Here is a 17,636-nt window from a genome sequence, read left to right as displayed (position 1 = left end):
TTAACACTATGCTGCGTCTCGTTTATTTAGAATATAATGAATCGTAATAGCCGTTTAGAAGCCACTAGATGTTCAACAGAAAATTACCCCCCCCCCTACCCATCAAAAGGGATATAATTTAACGTATAAATTCACGCAACGTTGATGGGTTGTCATGTTATACGTTTCCTCATTAATGATAGTACACGATTTCCTATCTGGACTACGCGTGTTGACTAATGGTTACTCAGCATAAATCTGTGCAAAAAGATGACTCACGGCTATTTTGTCGGCGGCGTTTTTTTTCGTCACAACCAATAAGAAAGTGCTCACTCAACAGCCCGAAGACCGAGAGAGACGCCCAGCGTGTCGAGTCACGGTGCCAACGTTTCATAACAGGGCTGTCGCTTCTTTCGCCGTCAGTCGGAAAAAAGTCACACTCCACCGGCGCTTCGCGTCTTCACTTGCTTATAACTTTAAAAAGTAGCAGAGAGGGCGCGTGTTTAATTTCACGCACACACACGCACGCGCGCGAGTGTTCAATTTCACACACACACACACGCGTCTATCTCTCTACTACTACTTCTTCTTCTTGACACGGTGGCACCCAGCATAGCCTCGGGTGACTTTCAAACGATGAAAAGTAGACCGCTTACGCGGCGCGACGCACGTGAAAATCCGGAGTTGACGAACGCTTTGGAGCGGTCACCCCCCGAGTTGAACGGGGAAGATGCAAACCCTCTGGGGAAAGATGACTCGGACCGAGTGCACCTCAAGAAGAAGATCACCCTCGTGCGTGGCATTTCCATCATCGTGGGCACCATCATCGGCGGTGGGATTTTCATCTCGCCCAAGGGTATCCTGACGAACACCGGCAGTGTGGGCATGTCGCTGGTTGTCTGGGCAGCGTGCGGTGTTCTGTCACTTTTTGGTAAGTGTTACGATTTATCCATTCGTGTGTTTTAGTGTTGCTGTTTTTTGTTTGATTTATCATCTCGTTTAAAGCAAAAGTACAGTTGTTATTTTTTTCGTTGCATTTCACGTTCCTCGTGCATGATTATAATCAAATGCGACTTTCTTAAGATGTGTCTTTATTGGGTAGGTGCATTGTCGTACGCTGAGCTGGGGACTTGCATCAAGAAGTCTGGCGGCCACTACACCTACATCCTTGAAGCATTCGGACCTCTGCCAGCTTTTGTCCGATTGTGGGTCGAACTCATCATCATAAGGTATTGTTGTTTTTCGAAAGGTGCACTTCATCAACCAACCCAGTGGTAAAACGTGGACACATCGACCTTCACTTGTGTTTAATTGCCTCTTCTGTCTCCACAGGCCGGCTGCAACGGCTGTAATAGCGCTCACGTTTGGGCAATATATTCTGCAACCGATGTTTCCTCAGTGCCACGTCCCTCAGTTAGCAGTGAAAATTGTCACTGCCCTCGCTATCTGTAAGTACCAATTCATTGCATTAAATTGTAAATACAGTATTTGCATATAAGCAACATTTGTAGGATATCAATGTTAGTGTACACTTCGCTTGTCACGGAGTATAGTATAAAGCTAAAAACATGTTTTGAAATATAAGGTAATAAGCTAAAATGTGTTAAGCACAACTTTAGTACAACTTAACACAGCACTCTAATCCTGATTGATGTCATAACGTTCCTTAAATATGTATAATATTAAAGTCGCATTGTTAACATTAAATCAAGCATTCGAATCCTTTATGAGATAATAGTGATGATTTGCAACCACAGGACAACTCATTACTCACGACTCCTGTTATCCGCATCAGCGGAAGGGCCCGTAAAAACTATTACCTGTGGCCCTATTCTTCCTATTATCCGCAGGTATCTGGAATTTCCAATTCTGCTTTTTGGATTGGCTTTGTATTCGTTATATCTGCGATTATCCGCAACTCTTTCCCCCACAGATAAGTGGCGTTAACCCGCGGATAACCTGGTGGATGATTGAATCCGTGCCATTGGTGACATTCAATGAAATTAGTTCTCCTATACCAGCATGTAAGGATTGTGATGTTCTATACAGTATCTCTATCTCCCTCCAGCACTGGTGATGTTCATAAACAGCGCAAGCGTCTCGTGGACAGCGAGACTTCAGACTTTTCTCACATTCTCCAAGCTCGCTGCCGTTGGAATCATAATCATACCGGGCATCATACACTTAGCCAAAGGTATGCCGACAAATATACCAAATCGAGCACCGATTTTACTGAGAAGCACCGCGCATTCGTAGCCCGGCATGGTTGTCCACATGATCTTTCTGGCTGACTTTCCATCACGGCCTGTTATGCCCCTGGTGCAATAAACGGACTGACTCAGGAGGCTGCGCAGAGAGAGCTGAGGAGTGCATACAACATGGCTTTTGATGTAATGTAGGCTGCTGAAGTTTGAACAGCTCTGCCCAGTGGTGATCAGTCCGTGGAAATCTACAGGACTGCTCGGGTTCCTAAAGCTCAATATTTACCATTTGTGGATTATCAAAGCACATTTTTAAAGAAAGAAAATAAATAAGCATTCGTGTGTTTTTGTTGCAGTTGTTATCCTAAATAATGTATTAATAGCTCAACAAAAATATTTAAAATGTGTGGCCTTTGCGGGTTTGTGCTGATGCGCTTTTTTTTTGTTATCGAGGTCACTGAGTACAGACCCGAATGCCCCAAATGTCAAGTGGCTACCAACAAACCATCATTATGCATTGTTTCATAGATGAGAGGTTAATACGTTTATTGAATTGAGCAAGGTTATAAGAGCTTTGTAAAAGTGAGGATGAAATGGAATTTCCGAAACGGAGCAAGTATGAGGAAATAAGTGGGAAAGACAAAAAGGTTTTTGTCTCTGTAAATATGGCGGTTAGACATAACATGGAGGAGGCATAAGAGGTCTGTTCAACTGAGTCCTCAACATGGGCAGACCGATCAATGAGTGACGTTCATGGGAACCGGAGTCATGGTCGTGTAGAGTGGCAAAGGAGAGTTGATAAAAGGGTGACTAAACGATGGACCGTTGGGCGAGCAAGTGACTGCATTGATGAGTGTTGAATTCTATCGAGTATAGAGTACTCTGTTACTGGGTGATGAACTCCAGGCATAACAATATTCCAATATTTTGTCACATCTGGCCAACGTTGTGCTTTGTATAGTAATAGAATTGTTCAGTTAAAGAAATCTTTGGTGTAGAAAAAAAACCCGCCAAGCTTCTTCCATTCCTCCTTAGCCAGATAACACCTTTAAATTTATGCACACGAGATAAAAATCTGGCATCAGGCGAAATGGAAAAAATGTTAATTGCATTGCTTTTAGCGATTAAGAACACAAGTGGTGTAACTTAATGCGTGTTTCTCAAGCTCGGAAGCATAACCAACGGGAAAAACCTGGCGATGCTGTTCGAAGGCACCTCACGTGAAGCCAGCACCTGCTGTGTTTGCTGAACAATAAATAAAATATCCCCTCTCATTGGGGGGTCAGTGACATGCTGCGTTGTGTGCCCACATGGGGAGCGGTCGTGTAGCTGTTAGGCCAATACCAGTGACGGCTATATGAACCAGTCCTGAGCCTACACTAGGTTGACTCAGCCTTAAATGATTACCTGCTGCGGTGCGTAAACATTGTCACTCGGGAGACAAAGACGTTCGGGCGTGGTGTTGGCCACCCACCCCCTCGTGTGCTACTGGCTAACAGCACTTGCCCCAACTGCCTGTTAAAGGCGATACATGTGATCTTTGCCTCGTGTGTCCACGTGACCACAAACATAATGGCAAATAAACCGATTACTTTAAGAAGGAATACAATCACAAGGCGGCGCGTCTTCACTATCGTGCAAAAAGTAGGTAAATAATTACATTTGAGACAAGTTTACATGCGTTTTGTATTTTCCACGTTTTTAGTTTTATACAGGCCACCCCCTCGACGCGCCCCGCTCCCCACCCATCCCGAGTTATCGAGATTTGTAAAAATAAAAAATCGCACACGCGAAATAATACATCCCCCATACGCAAATGCACGGTGATCGTTGGTGACTGCACAGTCCTTGTGTTGGCGACGCCTACTGAGGACAACACGAGCCCACCATTGCATTTGTCCAGGAACTACTGATGGGATCTTTTCTCTTGTATCGTACACAAAGGCTCAGTGGCGTGGGGTTTTTTCTTCTTCTTTTATTTGTACACGTTTCTGTGTTTGCTTGAACTTGTGGTCTTCCGGCACAACGGCCTTTGTCTCTCCAACACACCGGTGTGCTGTACTAGTAACGAAATGTCGCGTTCTTTTTACGTGACAAACCTTACTAAATGGCTGTGTCGGGTAGTGGCGTGTTTAAGGACACATTTATATATTTATGCAATCTAACCCCCCCCAAAAAACTGTTATTATGGACCTTTGTCTCCATACTGCTGATACTGACCACACAAATTGGACCATTGACTCATTTACCTCAAGGGATGGGGGGGGGGGTAATAAGCGTGGATAAATGTGACCATAGTGAAAGTTTCTGTGTGCCACACACACAGAATTAAAATTCCCCAGCAATGTGTCGCCAATATGTAACAGTCATGTAAGATATAAAATAAAATAAATTATAAATTTTTAAAATAAAAGCAAAAAACCACGACGTTTCGATTGCAACGCAAGCGCTTGTTTTTATTTAAAAAATATATATATCTACGTGACTTTACCGAAAGAATTGAGAATATTAATTTCTGCAGTCACGAAATTTTTAGGTCAAAATATGTAACAGGTGTGGTCATTGCGGTGAGAAGTGGCGCTTATATTGGCGCCAGCTAGTGCCGTGCTCGTCGAAATAACAACAAGATCGTGGGCCCGAGTTACACACATACATACAGGTACTGCAAGAGCAAGTTCCGGTACTTAGCACTCATACCAGTACCTTCATGTTAATTGAATTAACCAGTGGTGTGGTGTTAACCAACTTACTGGTTACCTTAGTCTCTGCAGGACTGATGTTTACACGTTTACACTAGGCAGTCAACTAAAATAGTCCGATAATGGATTATTTAGACACCGCTTGCTTACCACTGACTTTGTCCGTGGCAAGGAATCAAATTCAGATTTGTTGGGAGCGTCAACCACTGCACCCCACCCGCAACAATACACAGCACAACCATTTGTACCATCGGGCAGATCTGAGCAGAATGTGTGATTTTCCTCTGCAGGCAACACAGAACATTTCCAAGATTCCTTTGTCGGAAAGGAGGTGGGGTTGATGGGGCTTCCACTGGCGTTTTACTCTGGCATGTACGCCTACTCTGGCTGGTGAGGCTCACGCATGAACATCGCCAGAGGTCCATATGACCCCACACAATTCGAGTCCAATAACTGCTAAAAGTCTATAGAAGGGAAATAATAAAATTAAAATCAAACATATTATTTTATTATTTCTTTTCTACGTGACTTTACCGAAAGAACCAAAAAAATGAATCCCTGCAGTCACGAAAGCTTTAAATCGAAAGTTTCTTACCTGTTTACCCAGGAAAGCCTCAAGACTTTATTTCACGAGTGTCCTGCCAAAAATATTTGTTTTGCATCAGGGGTGATGTCGCTGTCATGCCATTTGTGTGATTTGCAGATTATGTTTCAGTATTGGGATGTTTGGCCAATACAGGTTGCATTGTTTCTTTTAAGCTACGGGCGCAAACTGGAGAACTCAGATGAATCCCATGCAAAAGAGGGGGGTCGAACATACACAGAAAGGCACCCAATTCTGTAATCTAACCCAGGCCATGTTTTTTTGTGGTGAGGCGCGAGGATTTACCACTGTGCCACACTGCCACCATTGTCCAGACATTGATGTGTGTGTGTGTGTTTTTTAGGTTTTATATGAACTTTGTAACAGAGGAAGTGGACAATCCAGAGAGGTGAGATTGTGTAATGGTCACAACACTCTGCAGTGTGCCATAAGACAGGGAAAAAACTACAGTACACAGCAGTTACTTTGTATATAATGTGTGACCAAATAGAGGAGCGGGCATTTTATTTATTTATTTCATATATCTGTCTTTCTACATAACATATAAGAGTATGTATTTACACTTCAACCTCATCGCCTCGAGAGAGTGCATACTTTCAGCCACATTGGCTCAATACTAGAAAACTCTGGACTAGATTTGATATACCATGCAGAATGCAAGCATGACTGCTGAGTTTGCTTGTGTTGAACCAATGCTGTTGAAATTAAGCACTCCCAGAAGGCCTTGTGGTTGACAGGAAGTGTTGAAAAAAACCTGTTTTCTATCTCGAGCGACAAATATTTTTTTATATATAACCTGCACAACAATGCAAACGGTAATTATATGCTATGCATAATGGAAAGCGTGCAATTTAATAATGTGATCATCAGTTAATTTACTATATAATTGTATTTGTCAGTATACATAAAACAATACTGTTCCCATAGTACATCTTGCTTTGTGTTTCCCTGTTTTTTTGTGTCTGCTATCCTAGTTACATCGTGAATAACAACCAACAACGATGAACTTGCATTGAGTGTATCTGCCAATGTTTTATTAATTGTTGTTGTTTTTCTGGTTCAGGAACATTCCTCTGGCAATTTGCATTTCTATGGGCATTGTGACCGTAGCATACACGTTCATGAACATGGCTTACTTCGCTGTGATGAGTGGTGCCGAGCTTCTGGCGTCAAAAGCTGTGGCTGTGGTAAGATGACGAGCCCTCCTACAGGATACATAAATGCCAGTCATGGTGATCACTCACGTATGCAATGGTGACTCAAATAAAAAAAAACACATTTACGGTATGGACCTTTGCTTTGAATCACACATGGAACGCCCTCCCTGGTTATTTACATCAAGAGCAACGGAGGAATTACCGCAGTCCTGCACCAATGCAGATAACTTTAATCATTAAAGCCGTGGCACATACACAGGTAAAAAAAACATGCGTTTATAAATAAGTATTTTCACTAGAATGCGTGATACAAATGTACCTATTAATTTATCATTAGAAGTGTACACTAGATTTAAAGCCCTTAATTAAATACATATCCAACATAGTTAAGCTTAGTAAGTAGACTGATTTTGCAAATATCACAGATATTTTGTTGAATAAAATTTTTGGATCGTGAATACCCGAAAATCAAGAATTTCCAAACGTATTTCCATTCACCTTGTCTCAAGGAAGGATAACTTAAAATATAAGCGCTGCTCTTAAAACATTTCCTTGAGGACTGCAGCTTAAACTGATTGGCTTTTTAAAATGTAGGGGTTTATTTCCCTCTCAATAACTTTGCGTGCTGTACGTTGTGTCCTCCGTGTAATTGCATGTCATTAGGCAGCACTGTTTGTGTCGGTGTTCTCATCGGGGCCTTTGGAACACAACTCAAAAAAAGTCATTGTTGCCACGTTGCACAATGGCATTTTGCCTTTGTGCAATCCACGTAATAGTCACACACCCTTTTGCCACACAAACGTCCAAGTGATTTAAATTGAATGTAGGTGCGCAAAGTATGCGGTGTTACTTGTTTGAATGCATGGACAGAGTCGTAATATTAGGTCCTGGGCAAATGCACAGTGTCTTTTGACCAACATTACTTGTTCCAACTCGGTTTTAGTCAATGATGCGCAGCAAGTCTTATTGGTTTTATAAGGCGGCCAAGACTTTTTTTTTTGTTGTGTGGGGAAACAGAAGAGTTACTCTTTTGTAATGTAGTTTAATGGCTGTATTGATTGTGTTTTCACACGGTTCGAGTCTAGAGGAAATGTTCTCAGTAGAATGTTAACTGCTACTGTGTTCGGATTGTCATCGTCATCAGTCATGGCCAATCCACTGCTGGATGATGTCCTCTCAAAGCTGCCTATATACACAGCGATATGGTGCATACATTAAAGCATCACATTAAGTGAAACGAAAGCATCTGAAATCACAGAATCCTACATTGCTGTTAAACAAAGCAAATATTTAATAAAGATGCAATGCTGCACGAATGTCAGCAATGGTGATAAGAGATGTATTTTTCTCTGTATTGCAGACATTTGCGGAACGTCTTCTGGGGAATTTTTCCATCACCGTTCCAGTGTTCGTAGCTTTGTCCTGCCTGGGATCCTTAAATGGAGGAGTCTTTGCAATAGCAAGGTAACATATTTAATAAAATGTGTTCCCCAGTGTACAATAACACTTAAATTATGACTCATGTCACAATGTTGCCGTTGTGTAATAGTTAACAGAATGGACTTACAATACGGAGGTTGCCGGTTCAAGCACGTAAACCACGGTCAGACGATTGTTAAGCCATGTGTAGTGTGGTGGGGTAAAATGTAGGAACTTCCACAAGATCGTCTGGCGAGCTTGGAAGATGAGGCCAAATACCCTTGGTCGTGCTACTTCTGGCAAAAGTAGCACAATCAATCAAATCCAGGACTACGTCTTTAGCTCGATGCCTCGTGTCCTTTTGTACGCCAGCAAAAGCGTATTATTGCCATGTGTTTTTGGCCAACGTTTATACAAACCCCGTCGAATATGAATATGCGGTGCCACAATTTTGCAATACTTTAGCCCAAGTTATTAATCACTACTATGCAATTTGGAAACTTTCAGGATGTTTTTCGTGGCATCACGAGAGGGCCACCTTCCACACATCTTGTCCATGATCCATGTTCGGAAACACACTCCGCTGCCTGCCGTGATCATTCTGGTAAATTCACATTCTCAGGCAAACAGCCACGCCACACAAATTATGTAAGCGCACTTGGCCAGTACATGACATGTTTCCTTAATCTGCACCTGCCAAGGCTTATGTTCATTATGGTTTAAGGGAAATGACCTACTTTATTCTGACCGACATTTTATGTTTTTGCAGTACCCGTTGACGATGCTGATGCTGTTCGTTGGAGACATCTACAGCCTGCTAAATTTCTTCAGCTTTGCACGCTGGCTTTTCATTGCAATGACTGTGAGCGGGCTGGTGTACATGCGCTTCACACGTCCACACATGCATCGTCCATTCAAGGCAAGTGCCGCCCGCTACAGCACGATGATTAGCCGGACAGTGGTGGCGCATTTCTGTAAGCCAGCAATATGGTAGCAGCCAGGGTTGGTGGATCAGACAAATGACAAATATTGCGAATTGCACCTTCCCTTGGGCATCAAGGTGCCATATGCTAGATTGCCAGCAGAATGCAGTCCACCAAAGAGTGGACTAATATCATCTGTCTCTTTTGTATGGGATAGAGTGTTGTCCCTTAGTATGTGTGGGGTTTTTTTTTCCATGTGCTCCGGTCTTCTTCACACATATGTAACATCTTAATATACTGTATAGAGGACTGCATAGCTTGTCTGTTGTTCCTCTGCAATTGTGAGCTGCAATTTGCATGATGACGTTATATAAAACTAATCATTAAATTGTTTTCTACTAATATTATTATAAGAAGCCTAGGCCTAGTAGGAGTGTTCAGTACACTGGCCACTGGTGATTTAATCTACACAAGCATAGCTTTCTGCAGCTGTGAAGTGAAAATACATTGACATTATTTTCCGCATCAGACCACAACTTGCCAGTGGTATACATGACATTCCACATTTGGAAATCACCGACAACTACATAAAAAAACCCAACTAACTTCTCCGAGCTTCCTCAATAATTATGGCCATCCCAGTCTAACCAAATATGTACATTTAGCTAGAGTGCTTATGTCAGTTAAATTTTATGATTTCTGCACTGATAATTAAGGTGTATATATATATGGCCAGTATGGAAGAGTAGGCCATTGTGCCCTGTACAGTGAGTCTTTCTAGAACCCTCCATTCAAGGCCCTTCCACGTGGAGTGACATGCAGAAGAATGTACGCTGGCACCTTTTCCTTCGTACATGGAATTCCAAATATGTTCTACATTTTTTCAGTTTTGCTTTAGTTCTGATTTTTTGTCGTTGATGCAGCAATTAAAATTGTTACGTGACATATGAGATGGTGTTAATGACGACTGCTGCGACGTTAATATGAACATGTGATAAATGAAAAATTATGCATTACAGGATGTGATTAATGTGGAATTTCTCATTTGTAGGTGCCCCTGTTCATCCCAGTCTTCTTCTCCCTGTCATGCCTTTTGGTAGTGACTCTGTCTCTATACTCGGACCCGGTTAACAGTGGCATTGGCTGTGCCATTACGCTGAGTGGCGTTCCTGCCTACTACCTCACTGTGGTTTGGGACGGCAAGCCCACTGCAGTCAAGCGTGCCACAGGTCAGCAATTGTCTAGCTCGGGTAACCTCGCTCACTCATTGCGTGCCTCATAAGGTCGTGCTCATTACAACACAAAGTGCTTGCCCCAAGTGAACCACAATACCTTGCTAACCTCGTCAAGGAGCATAAACCATCATGAAAACTCCGGTCACCCTCGCAGTGGCTTTTGGCTAACCGTCGAACAAAAGACGGTCACTGCATCGCGCGCTTTCAGATGCGCTTCTGCGGCGATTTGGAACACTCTTCCTTCCGATTAGGAAGCCTTATTCAGAACTGCTTTTTGTGTTAATGTTGTTTTTCTTTCCCCCATCACCTCCGATTAGCACAGTTCGCTACGAACTTTGCGAAATAAGTTTAACATAGATACATAGTCCCAAATACGATGACGCCACTACCCCCACGATCTCTTTGTTATCCGTGCTAGTGGCTTCTTATGATTACAGGTTTATGTTAAAATAAATTACTACATAAATTGGGGCACTGCGGTGGCAAGACGTTATCTCCCTCGCCTGGTATGTAGGAGATTGTGGGTTCGACCCCGACCCCGACTCTGACGCCTATATATTTGGAGTTTGTATGTTCTCCCGATGGTCGTGTGGATTTTTCTCTGGGTCCACTGGCTTTGCCCTCCACATCTAGAAACATGCGTTTAGATAATTTGGCGACTTTCTATCCCCACATTTAATAAGCCACTTCAGTGAGCTATCAAGTGTGGCCAGATCACCTCTAAAAGAGAGCTAATGGCCCATTTGGCTCATTGGGTTTTGCCATGTTTCCAGTTTAGGTTTACAGATATAACTAGGATGCCCTTTCAGCTTCTTTGAATACCATTATGTAAAATGTTTTCACGCAAAATGTTACGTGTGTCCTGTGCCTTGCAGACAGGGTGACTCGTGTCCTGCAGCTGATCCTGCAGGTGGCACCACAAGAGGTGGCCACTTACTGACCCATTAAGACTCGATAAAAGGGCTACTTCATTGAAACCGTTTAAGGCACATTATCCTCAGCAGCCGTGATATATCCATTGCTGGATGAAGGTCTTCCCAAGCTGTCACATCTCTCACGGTCTCACAATGCACCAGTCCTGCACACAAGCTGATATCATTCCTCCATCTCTACGATGTACATCTTCTTTTGCGTGATTCCTCTGGCTGCCACTGTTATTAGTCCTTCTAATGATGGATCCGCTCCAAGCCCACTTGTCTTTCTTAACAGTCAATATGACGGCTCTAACATGCATTTGTTCTTAATTCATGTCTTCATTTTCTGTCTCTCAGTGTAATTCCAAACTTGTACCTCTCCCCAAGACTTTTGAACACTTTTCAGCTTTTGTTCTCAATGTATTCACCAATGTCCATGTTTCCAGGTCATATGGACTAGAAACATATACGTTAATGTAAGCTAAGTGCCATGAGGGTATAATAAAAAAAAAAGTGAGTTTTACCAAATTGCACAATTAGAAAAATATATATTTATAAACATATATAAGTGTTGACACGTTTGAAACCTTTAGTTTTGTAATAACATATTTAAGATACTTTACATTTAAATAATTGTGTTCACACTCCATGCCACAAAGAAAGCTCATGCAAGTGCATCTTTGAAGAATGCCAGATTTTCAGAAAAAAAACATTCAAGTGACCCACTCGATGTAGAAAAGCTAGACTTTTGGTCGCAGGTTTCTTTGGAAATTACAACATTTTCTACATTTTTTCAATTTAGATCTATCATGATATAATAGCTACATTCTTAATGGATTTCTGAAATGACTAGGTCAAAACTAATGCCATATTTTGAGACTCACGTGGAGTTTTAAAAACCAATTCGTTCGTTTTAGTTGCATTTTGGATGTCATGGGTTAAACATAATTATTAAATGGGTATATAGCTCATGCATTTCTAACTCCAATTTATTTATCTCAAGAAAACCAATGGTCAGGTGTGGTGGGACTTCTGGAATGCAAACCGTCGCTCACAGACGAGCCTGAGGAAAAGAATGAGAAGTGATTGAAGATGTCCCAGCAAATGGGAGTTTGAAAGCAGAAAGGAATTGGCCGATGATTGACAATTCAGATGTGGTACTTCTTCGGGAGAAAGATGGAGCCATAACAAATGATGGGATGTTTAAATTAGTGGATTAATTTTATGCGCATCTTCATATCTAAAGAATCCTGTAACCTAGGACTCGGAGGAAAAGGAAGATCCAGTTTTCACACTTGAAGAAGTACACACTCCCCTTACACAAATGTATTGTGCCAATATTAAAGTCAATTTACCTACAATAATTATGCATGACAGTGTATAAAATATACACATATATGCTTATGTATTGAATAAATCAAGGATGCTTTGCTACCTGAAGTCACAGCAGCTATTGCACTTACTGTTGTTATTTTCCATCGGATTTTTTAAACCATATTTTAGTTCATATATTTAAGTCACTTTGTTTTTAAGTTAAATGTTGCATGATGGTCCCAGTTAAGTACTGTATTCTGTAAAAAAATTGTTCGCATGTAAATGTGTATCTCAAAATTCCCAGTTGAATTTTGGACACAGATGGAAATGAGGATTGCAGAATGATACAAATCACAGTAATATCAGGCCAGTCACATACACATAAATCCGTGCTCATGCTGTACTAAAGATAATTTATTGCAATATTTACATGAGAGTATCTTCCAAAGGATGGATTTATTTGCCCTGAATAAGCATTTGTATGCATAATCACTCCACATTGCCAGTAATTACCAATAAACTGCAATAACATAACATGCAAAACATTACTTTTCATCAACTTTTGTAGTAACGATGTAAAATGTGAGTAAAATTGGGTATAATTCTGTTGTTTTTAAGACTTGTATGTATTAGCTACAATTGCTACTTTAAATAAACTAAAGACTTTTCAAATATGTGCGCGAGTCAAATAAAATATACACATTTCAGATTGTACGCAAAATACATTAGCTTACTATGAACTCAGTGCTCACCCACTTAGCACACATTTGGCACAGTTCTTCGTTGCTCATTACAGAGAGGGGCTACATCTTTTAAAAAAATTGCTTTTTTAAGCCACCATTATGTTGGCATGTGCAAAGCCTTCATAACATCAATTTGCACTTTAATCTGAAATGCACAAATTAAGTTGATGCTAAATACTGCAAGATTTTTTTTTTCCCTAACGGTACTTTTAGGGTTTGCATGCATATATAACTAACTGTAATCCCTCATAATGAGTGATCTTGTGATTTGTTTCTTGCTGCTTCGGTGTTCCAACTGGCCTGCCATTATAACGGAATGTACAGAAATGTGGCAGGCAGAAGGCGTTCCCATGCCTGCATACAGTACACTATTATTAAATGGGTGTGATGGTTTATGAGATTCCTCCACAGATTTGCACAGCATTAGTTTACGGTGCGCTACACTTGAATCGAGCTGTCAGTTCTTGTCTGCCTGTGATAGCTTTACCACAAAAACAGCATGCGGCTCAGATAGACAGTTCGCTCCATAGCTCTGCCTCTGGCGTAAAAGAAGCGAATCCAGGTCTGGGACAGAATCCAAAGATAGGTCCCCAAGGTTCCAATGTTAGCTATCTAACAACTGGGCACCCCAATTCTAGATATGGTTACATTGAAAAAGCACTGTCGGTTTTTGCAGAAATTGGATTAAAATGTCATTCGCTGATTTAAATTTATACCGAAAAATGATGAACGATGCAACACTAATGATGCCATGGTCTAAACATTTGCCCACTGGACATGCAATCCAGAGGTCACCGATTCGATATTCCAGCGCCACAACTGAATGAGCAAGTTTTCAAAATCCCTCCACCTCTGTCCACTCGGCAGCGTGAATGCTGCATGAGGTGGGGTAAAGTGTTTACATTTCCACCTCTTCAAGATGTCTGGCCTGGGTGGACGAGCAGGCCAAAATGTCTTTCAGAGCTCTCTCTCTCTCTCTATCTGATGGATGCCCTTCTAGTAACAGTGATCATGAGCAAACAACTGCACCTTTACATTTAACAGTATTAATGAGGAAGAAAAATGTGAAAAAAATGGTGAAAAAACGTCGTTACATTGGAATAAAATTTAAAAGTAATGTGTCTATGCCAAGTAATGCAATTTAAAATGCGGAGTTGAAGCACTTTTATTTTCGTGAAAATTCAAAACATACCATTGGTGTTTTGCTAAAATTGGTAAAGAAAAATATGGTTTTGGGATAAATCGTACATGCCTTATAAATGATGCAAAATCTATGAAAAAGGTGGAATCATAAAACTTTAACAAGAATAATAATAAAACCTATATGCATTGTCATTTTAGCAGAATTTTTTATGCAGTTTATACATTTAAAATAATATATACAGCCACATTATATATAGAGATCAGTAAAGAAAATATAATTTTCAGTCTGGTCAGCAATTTACTTAAATCGCTTTTGATTTATCTTCAAAAGTATACAGCACATCAATACCATGAATCTCATTTTATCTGCACCAATGGTATCCACTTATCTGCACCTTTAACAATCCGTGGAAAGGGTCACCCAGAAGTCGCGACACATTCTTATTATTCGCGCAATCATATGAACTGTGGCAATTACAGGTTCCATGTGGCACTAAAACAACTTTAAAACATCAGATGCGTTTTAATATTTACGGTATTGTTGATGATCACACTGTGTAACAAAAACATATGTTTTGTTCCTGGGTAGTAAGTGTTATTTCGAATTGCTTATGCCTCAAAAGTACAGCAAATGGCTATTATTCCCCACAAACTTTGCTTTTGTGACCAGGACAGTGATATTTTGAAATGTACCTATTTTCAATCAGAAAACGTGGTGTGCATTTGTGTCATTCCTTCACGTAAAGTCCTGGTCACAAAAGCAAAGTTTGTGGAGAATAATAGCCATTTTCTGTACTTTTGAGGCATATGCAAATTAAAAATAACACTTAGTACCCAGGAACAAAAATCGTGTACATGCTGTTGCTGGGGTTTGCTACTCCAGCTGATAAATAAGACATCATACTGTTGGTGCTAATGAGGGGCCGTCCATAAATTACGTCACGCGATTTTGGCCGATTTTTGACCTTTCCCTCCCCCCCTCGTCACACGGGGTCACAAAAAGTCAGACCCCCCTCAAATATGACGTCACAAAGCTCTGCACCCCCCCCCCCCAACCATATTTCCATTATGAAAATAAAACATGCTTCAAATTACTTTAAACTATTGTCATTGTAGTGCGTATTTAATGTGGCGCTGCACTCTGATGTTGTAGGAGAAAACATGCATTAAAAAGGAGGCGTTGGAAAGCTGAAATTTAACTTGAAAATATTCAACGTCTAACTAAAACTGCAGATGTTCAGAATATTATATTTCAATTCTATTATAATTGTAAAATATTAAAAGTCATTATTACTTAATTATAACTATTAAAAAATACTTGAAACTTCGTAGTAGAACGAAGCAAAATGGAGAGTACAATTATAACAATCACATATTCATTCCACAGAATGAAAAGCCCTGGTAGAATCATTAGAATCAAAATGTTTAATAACAATCATTCAAAACATTTACAAAATGTATGCTTCTCCATTCTCCCATGGAGAAGCAAAATGCTCCTTCATGGAATAAATAAAAGGTGACCTTAGTAAATTTAAATCATAATCAGATCGTTAATAATACAAATTAATCAAATTAGTGTTTTTATAACAATTCTATTCCATTAATATTTATTTAAAGTTGCGCATTTTGATGTGACGTCACATTTCTCAACCCCCCCTCGTCACACATCGTCACAAATGGCTGACCCCCCCCCCCCACCTTATAGGTGCGTGACGTCATTTATGGACGGCCCCCTATTGCAACCGTGTTGTTTGTACGTTCGCGTGTGCCAACAAGCACATCTTGTGGTTGTTGTTGTTGTTTGACTTGCATCCCACTGGGATTTTTGCACACAGCGTTGGTGTACGGTGTTTTTTCTGCAATATTTTCCTGTCTTTTCTTGGATTTTCTGTTTGCACTTAGTCACATATTCACTTTAAGATGTTTTCTTGTTCATGTTTTTGTTTTTTGTTTGTTACGGTTCAACCCGATTCAAGAGCCGAATGGCTCACAGGGCTATACCTAATAAATGAACTTGAACTTCCATTCCTAAGATTCGTCGCACTAAGGCACACCCCACGTGCGCTTTTTTTGCGAGTATATACAATTTTTCGCGTGATAATGGAACGCACTCAACATGCACAACGGCACATCGGTGATGTCCACGCTCAAGTCTCGCCGCGTGCATCTATCTCGTCGTCCACGCGTGCGAGGAGGTCAGTCGGACGGACGCCTCGGTGGTGAATCATTACTGTGCAAGGTGACGGTGTCACAAGGGGCAAGCGTTGGAGTGATGGAGACGCGGGCGCTTCATGTTGACGTGAAATTGAAAAATAAAGAGTGGACACACACACACGCACGCGCGCGACAAATGGATGATCGACTCGGCATTCTTTCGAACAATGACAAGGGCGGAAATGATGTCGAATGAGTTATTTGTCGAACGAGATTTTGCCCGACACGGCAATTTCGTAATCCCTGCGTTCGACGAGGTCTGCCTGTACATATGTCGTGAGTTCTTATGGAGACGTTGTCGTCGAGGTACCACGGTTTATTGTAACTAACAGACAACTCCCTTAACAATCGCTCTCTAGGGAGGTACGGCCTCCAGGTTATCACGGACTTATACTCTGCCAACTTAACTCTTAGCCCTCCGGCTAGCAGTGCCCTAGGGGAGGCTATCTGACCCGTCCCAGCCAAGGTACGGGTCCGACCACTGGTCCAAACTCGACCCAGTCACTATGAGACCTCCTTTACCAGTGGCAAAATATAGTAGTAGGTTTTTACCCTTTAAACTGGTACAAAACTAACACCAATGGAGACTAGGCTCTAAGGAAAGCTGTCTCGGGTGTGGACCAATCAACTTCAAGAACAGTGCATATTATTATCATTATCAGAGTTGTTTCTTTTTCTTGGCATTTTGACTACCTGTGTTGTGGTTATTGCAAACATGATGCCTTGTATAAAGGTGTCTGTATTGCACCAGTTTAAAGGGTAAAACCCTACCACTACTCGACCCGGCCCTTACAAGGGCAGCGGGCTCAAGGTCTAAGGGTCGTAGTCTAGCTGCTCTTCAGTCTTCGTAGCACTGCCCCAAACTGCGCTTGGGGTGCCCATTTTATACACCTCCAGCGGACCCTCCGACCCTGGTACCGCCCCCTTTCTGGAACTTTCCAGAAGATCCTGGAAGGGCCCCCTCCCAGCCCCCCACCTGGGGTAGTGGTGGGGAACCCCGCCTCTCTTTGGTCCGGCTCCATCCAGAGGTGGGACAAAGTCATTGTTATGCAAGTCCAAGTCGAGTCGCAAGTCATCAAATTCATGACTCG

General features: G+C 41.5%; 1 protein-coding gene across 1 annotated transcript; it reads left to right on the top strand.

Annotated features, from left to right (window-relative positions):
* The first annotated feature begins 335 nt into the window (after positions 1–335).
* Positions 336–13,117, top strand: SLC7A11 (solute carrier family 7 member 11). The gene is made up of 12 exons (XM_078601080.1): positions 336–910; positions 1,082–1,208; positions 1,312–1,427; positions 2,048–2,173; positions 5,170–5,269; positions 5,827–5,871; positions 6,547–6,670; positions 8,001–8,104; positions 8,567–8,663; positions 8,829–8,978; positions 10,034–10,211; positions 11,093–13,117. The coding sequence occupies exons 1-12, from the start codon at positions 616–618 to the stop codon at positions 11,155–11,157; spliced, it is 1,527 nt and encodes a 508-aa protein (XP_078457206.1). The 5' UTR covers positions 336–615; the 3' UTR covers positions 11,158–13,117.
* The last annotated feature ends 4,519 nt before the right edge of the window (positions 13,118–17,636 follow it).

The sequence above is a fragment of the Lampetra planeri genome, chromosome 15 (genome assembly GCF_965212315.1).
Source record: "Lampetra planeri chromosome 15, kcLamPlan1.2.h2, whole genome shotgun sequence".
Taxonomy (NCBI): Eukaryota; Metazoa; Chordata; class Hyperoartia; order Petromyzontiformes; family Petromyzontidae; genus Lampetra; species Lampetra planeri.
The sequence above is the reverse complement of the archived record's forward strand: the minus strand, read 5'-3'. Positions and strand labels throughout refer to the sequence as shown.

Excerpts from the sequence above, each read along its gene's own strand:
- SLC7A11 (XM_078601080.1), top strand. The coding sequence starts at position 616 with ATGAAAAGTAGACCGCTTACGCGGCGCGACGCACGTGAAAATCCGGAG. Across the intron at positions 5,872-6,546 it reads GAAGTGGACAATCCAGAGAG|GAACATTCCTCTGGCAATTT; the intron begins GTGAGATTGTGT and ends TTTCTGGTTCAG. Across the intron at positions 8,664-8,828 it reads TGCCTGCCGTGATCATTCTG|TACCCGTTGACGATGCTGAT; the intron begins GTAAATTCACAT and ends ATGTTTTTGCAG.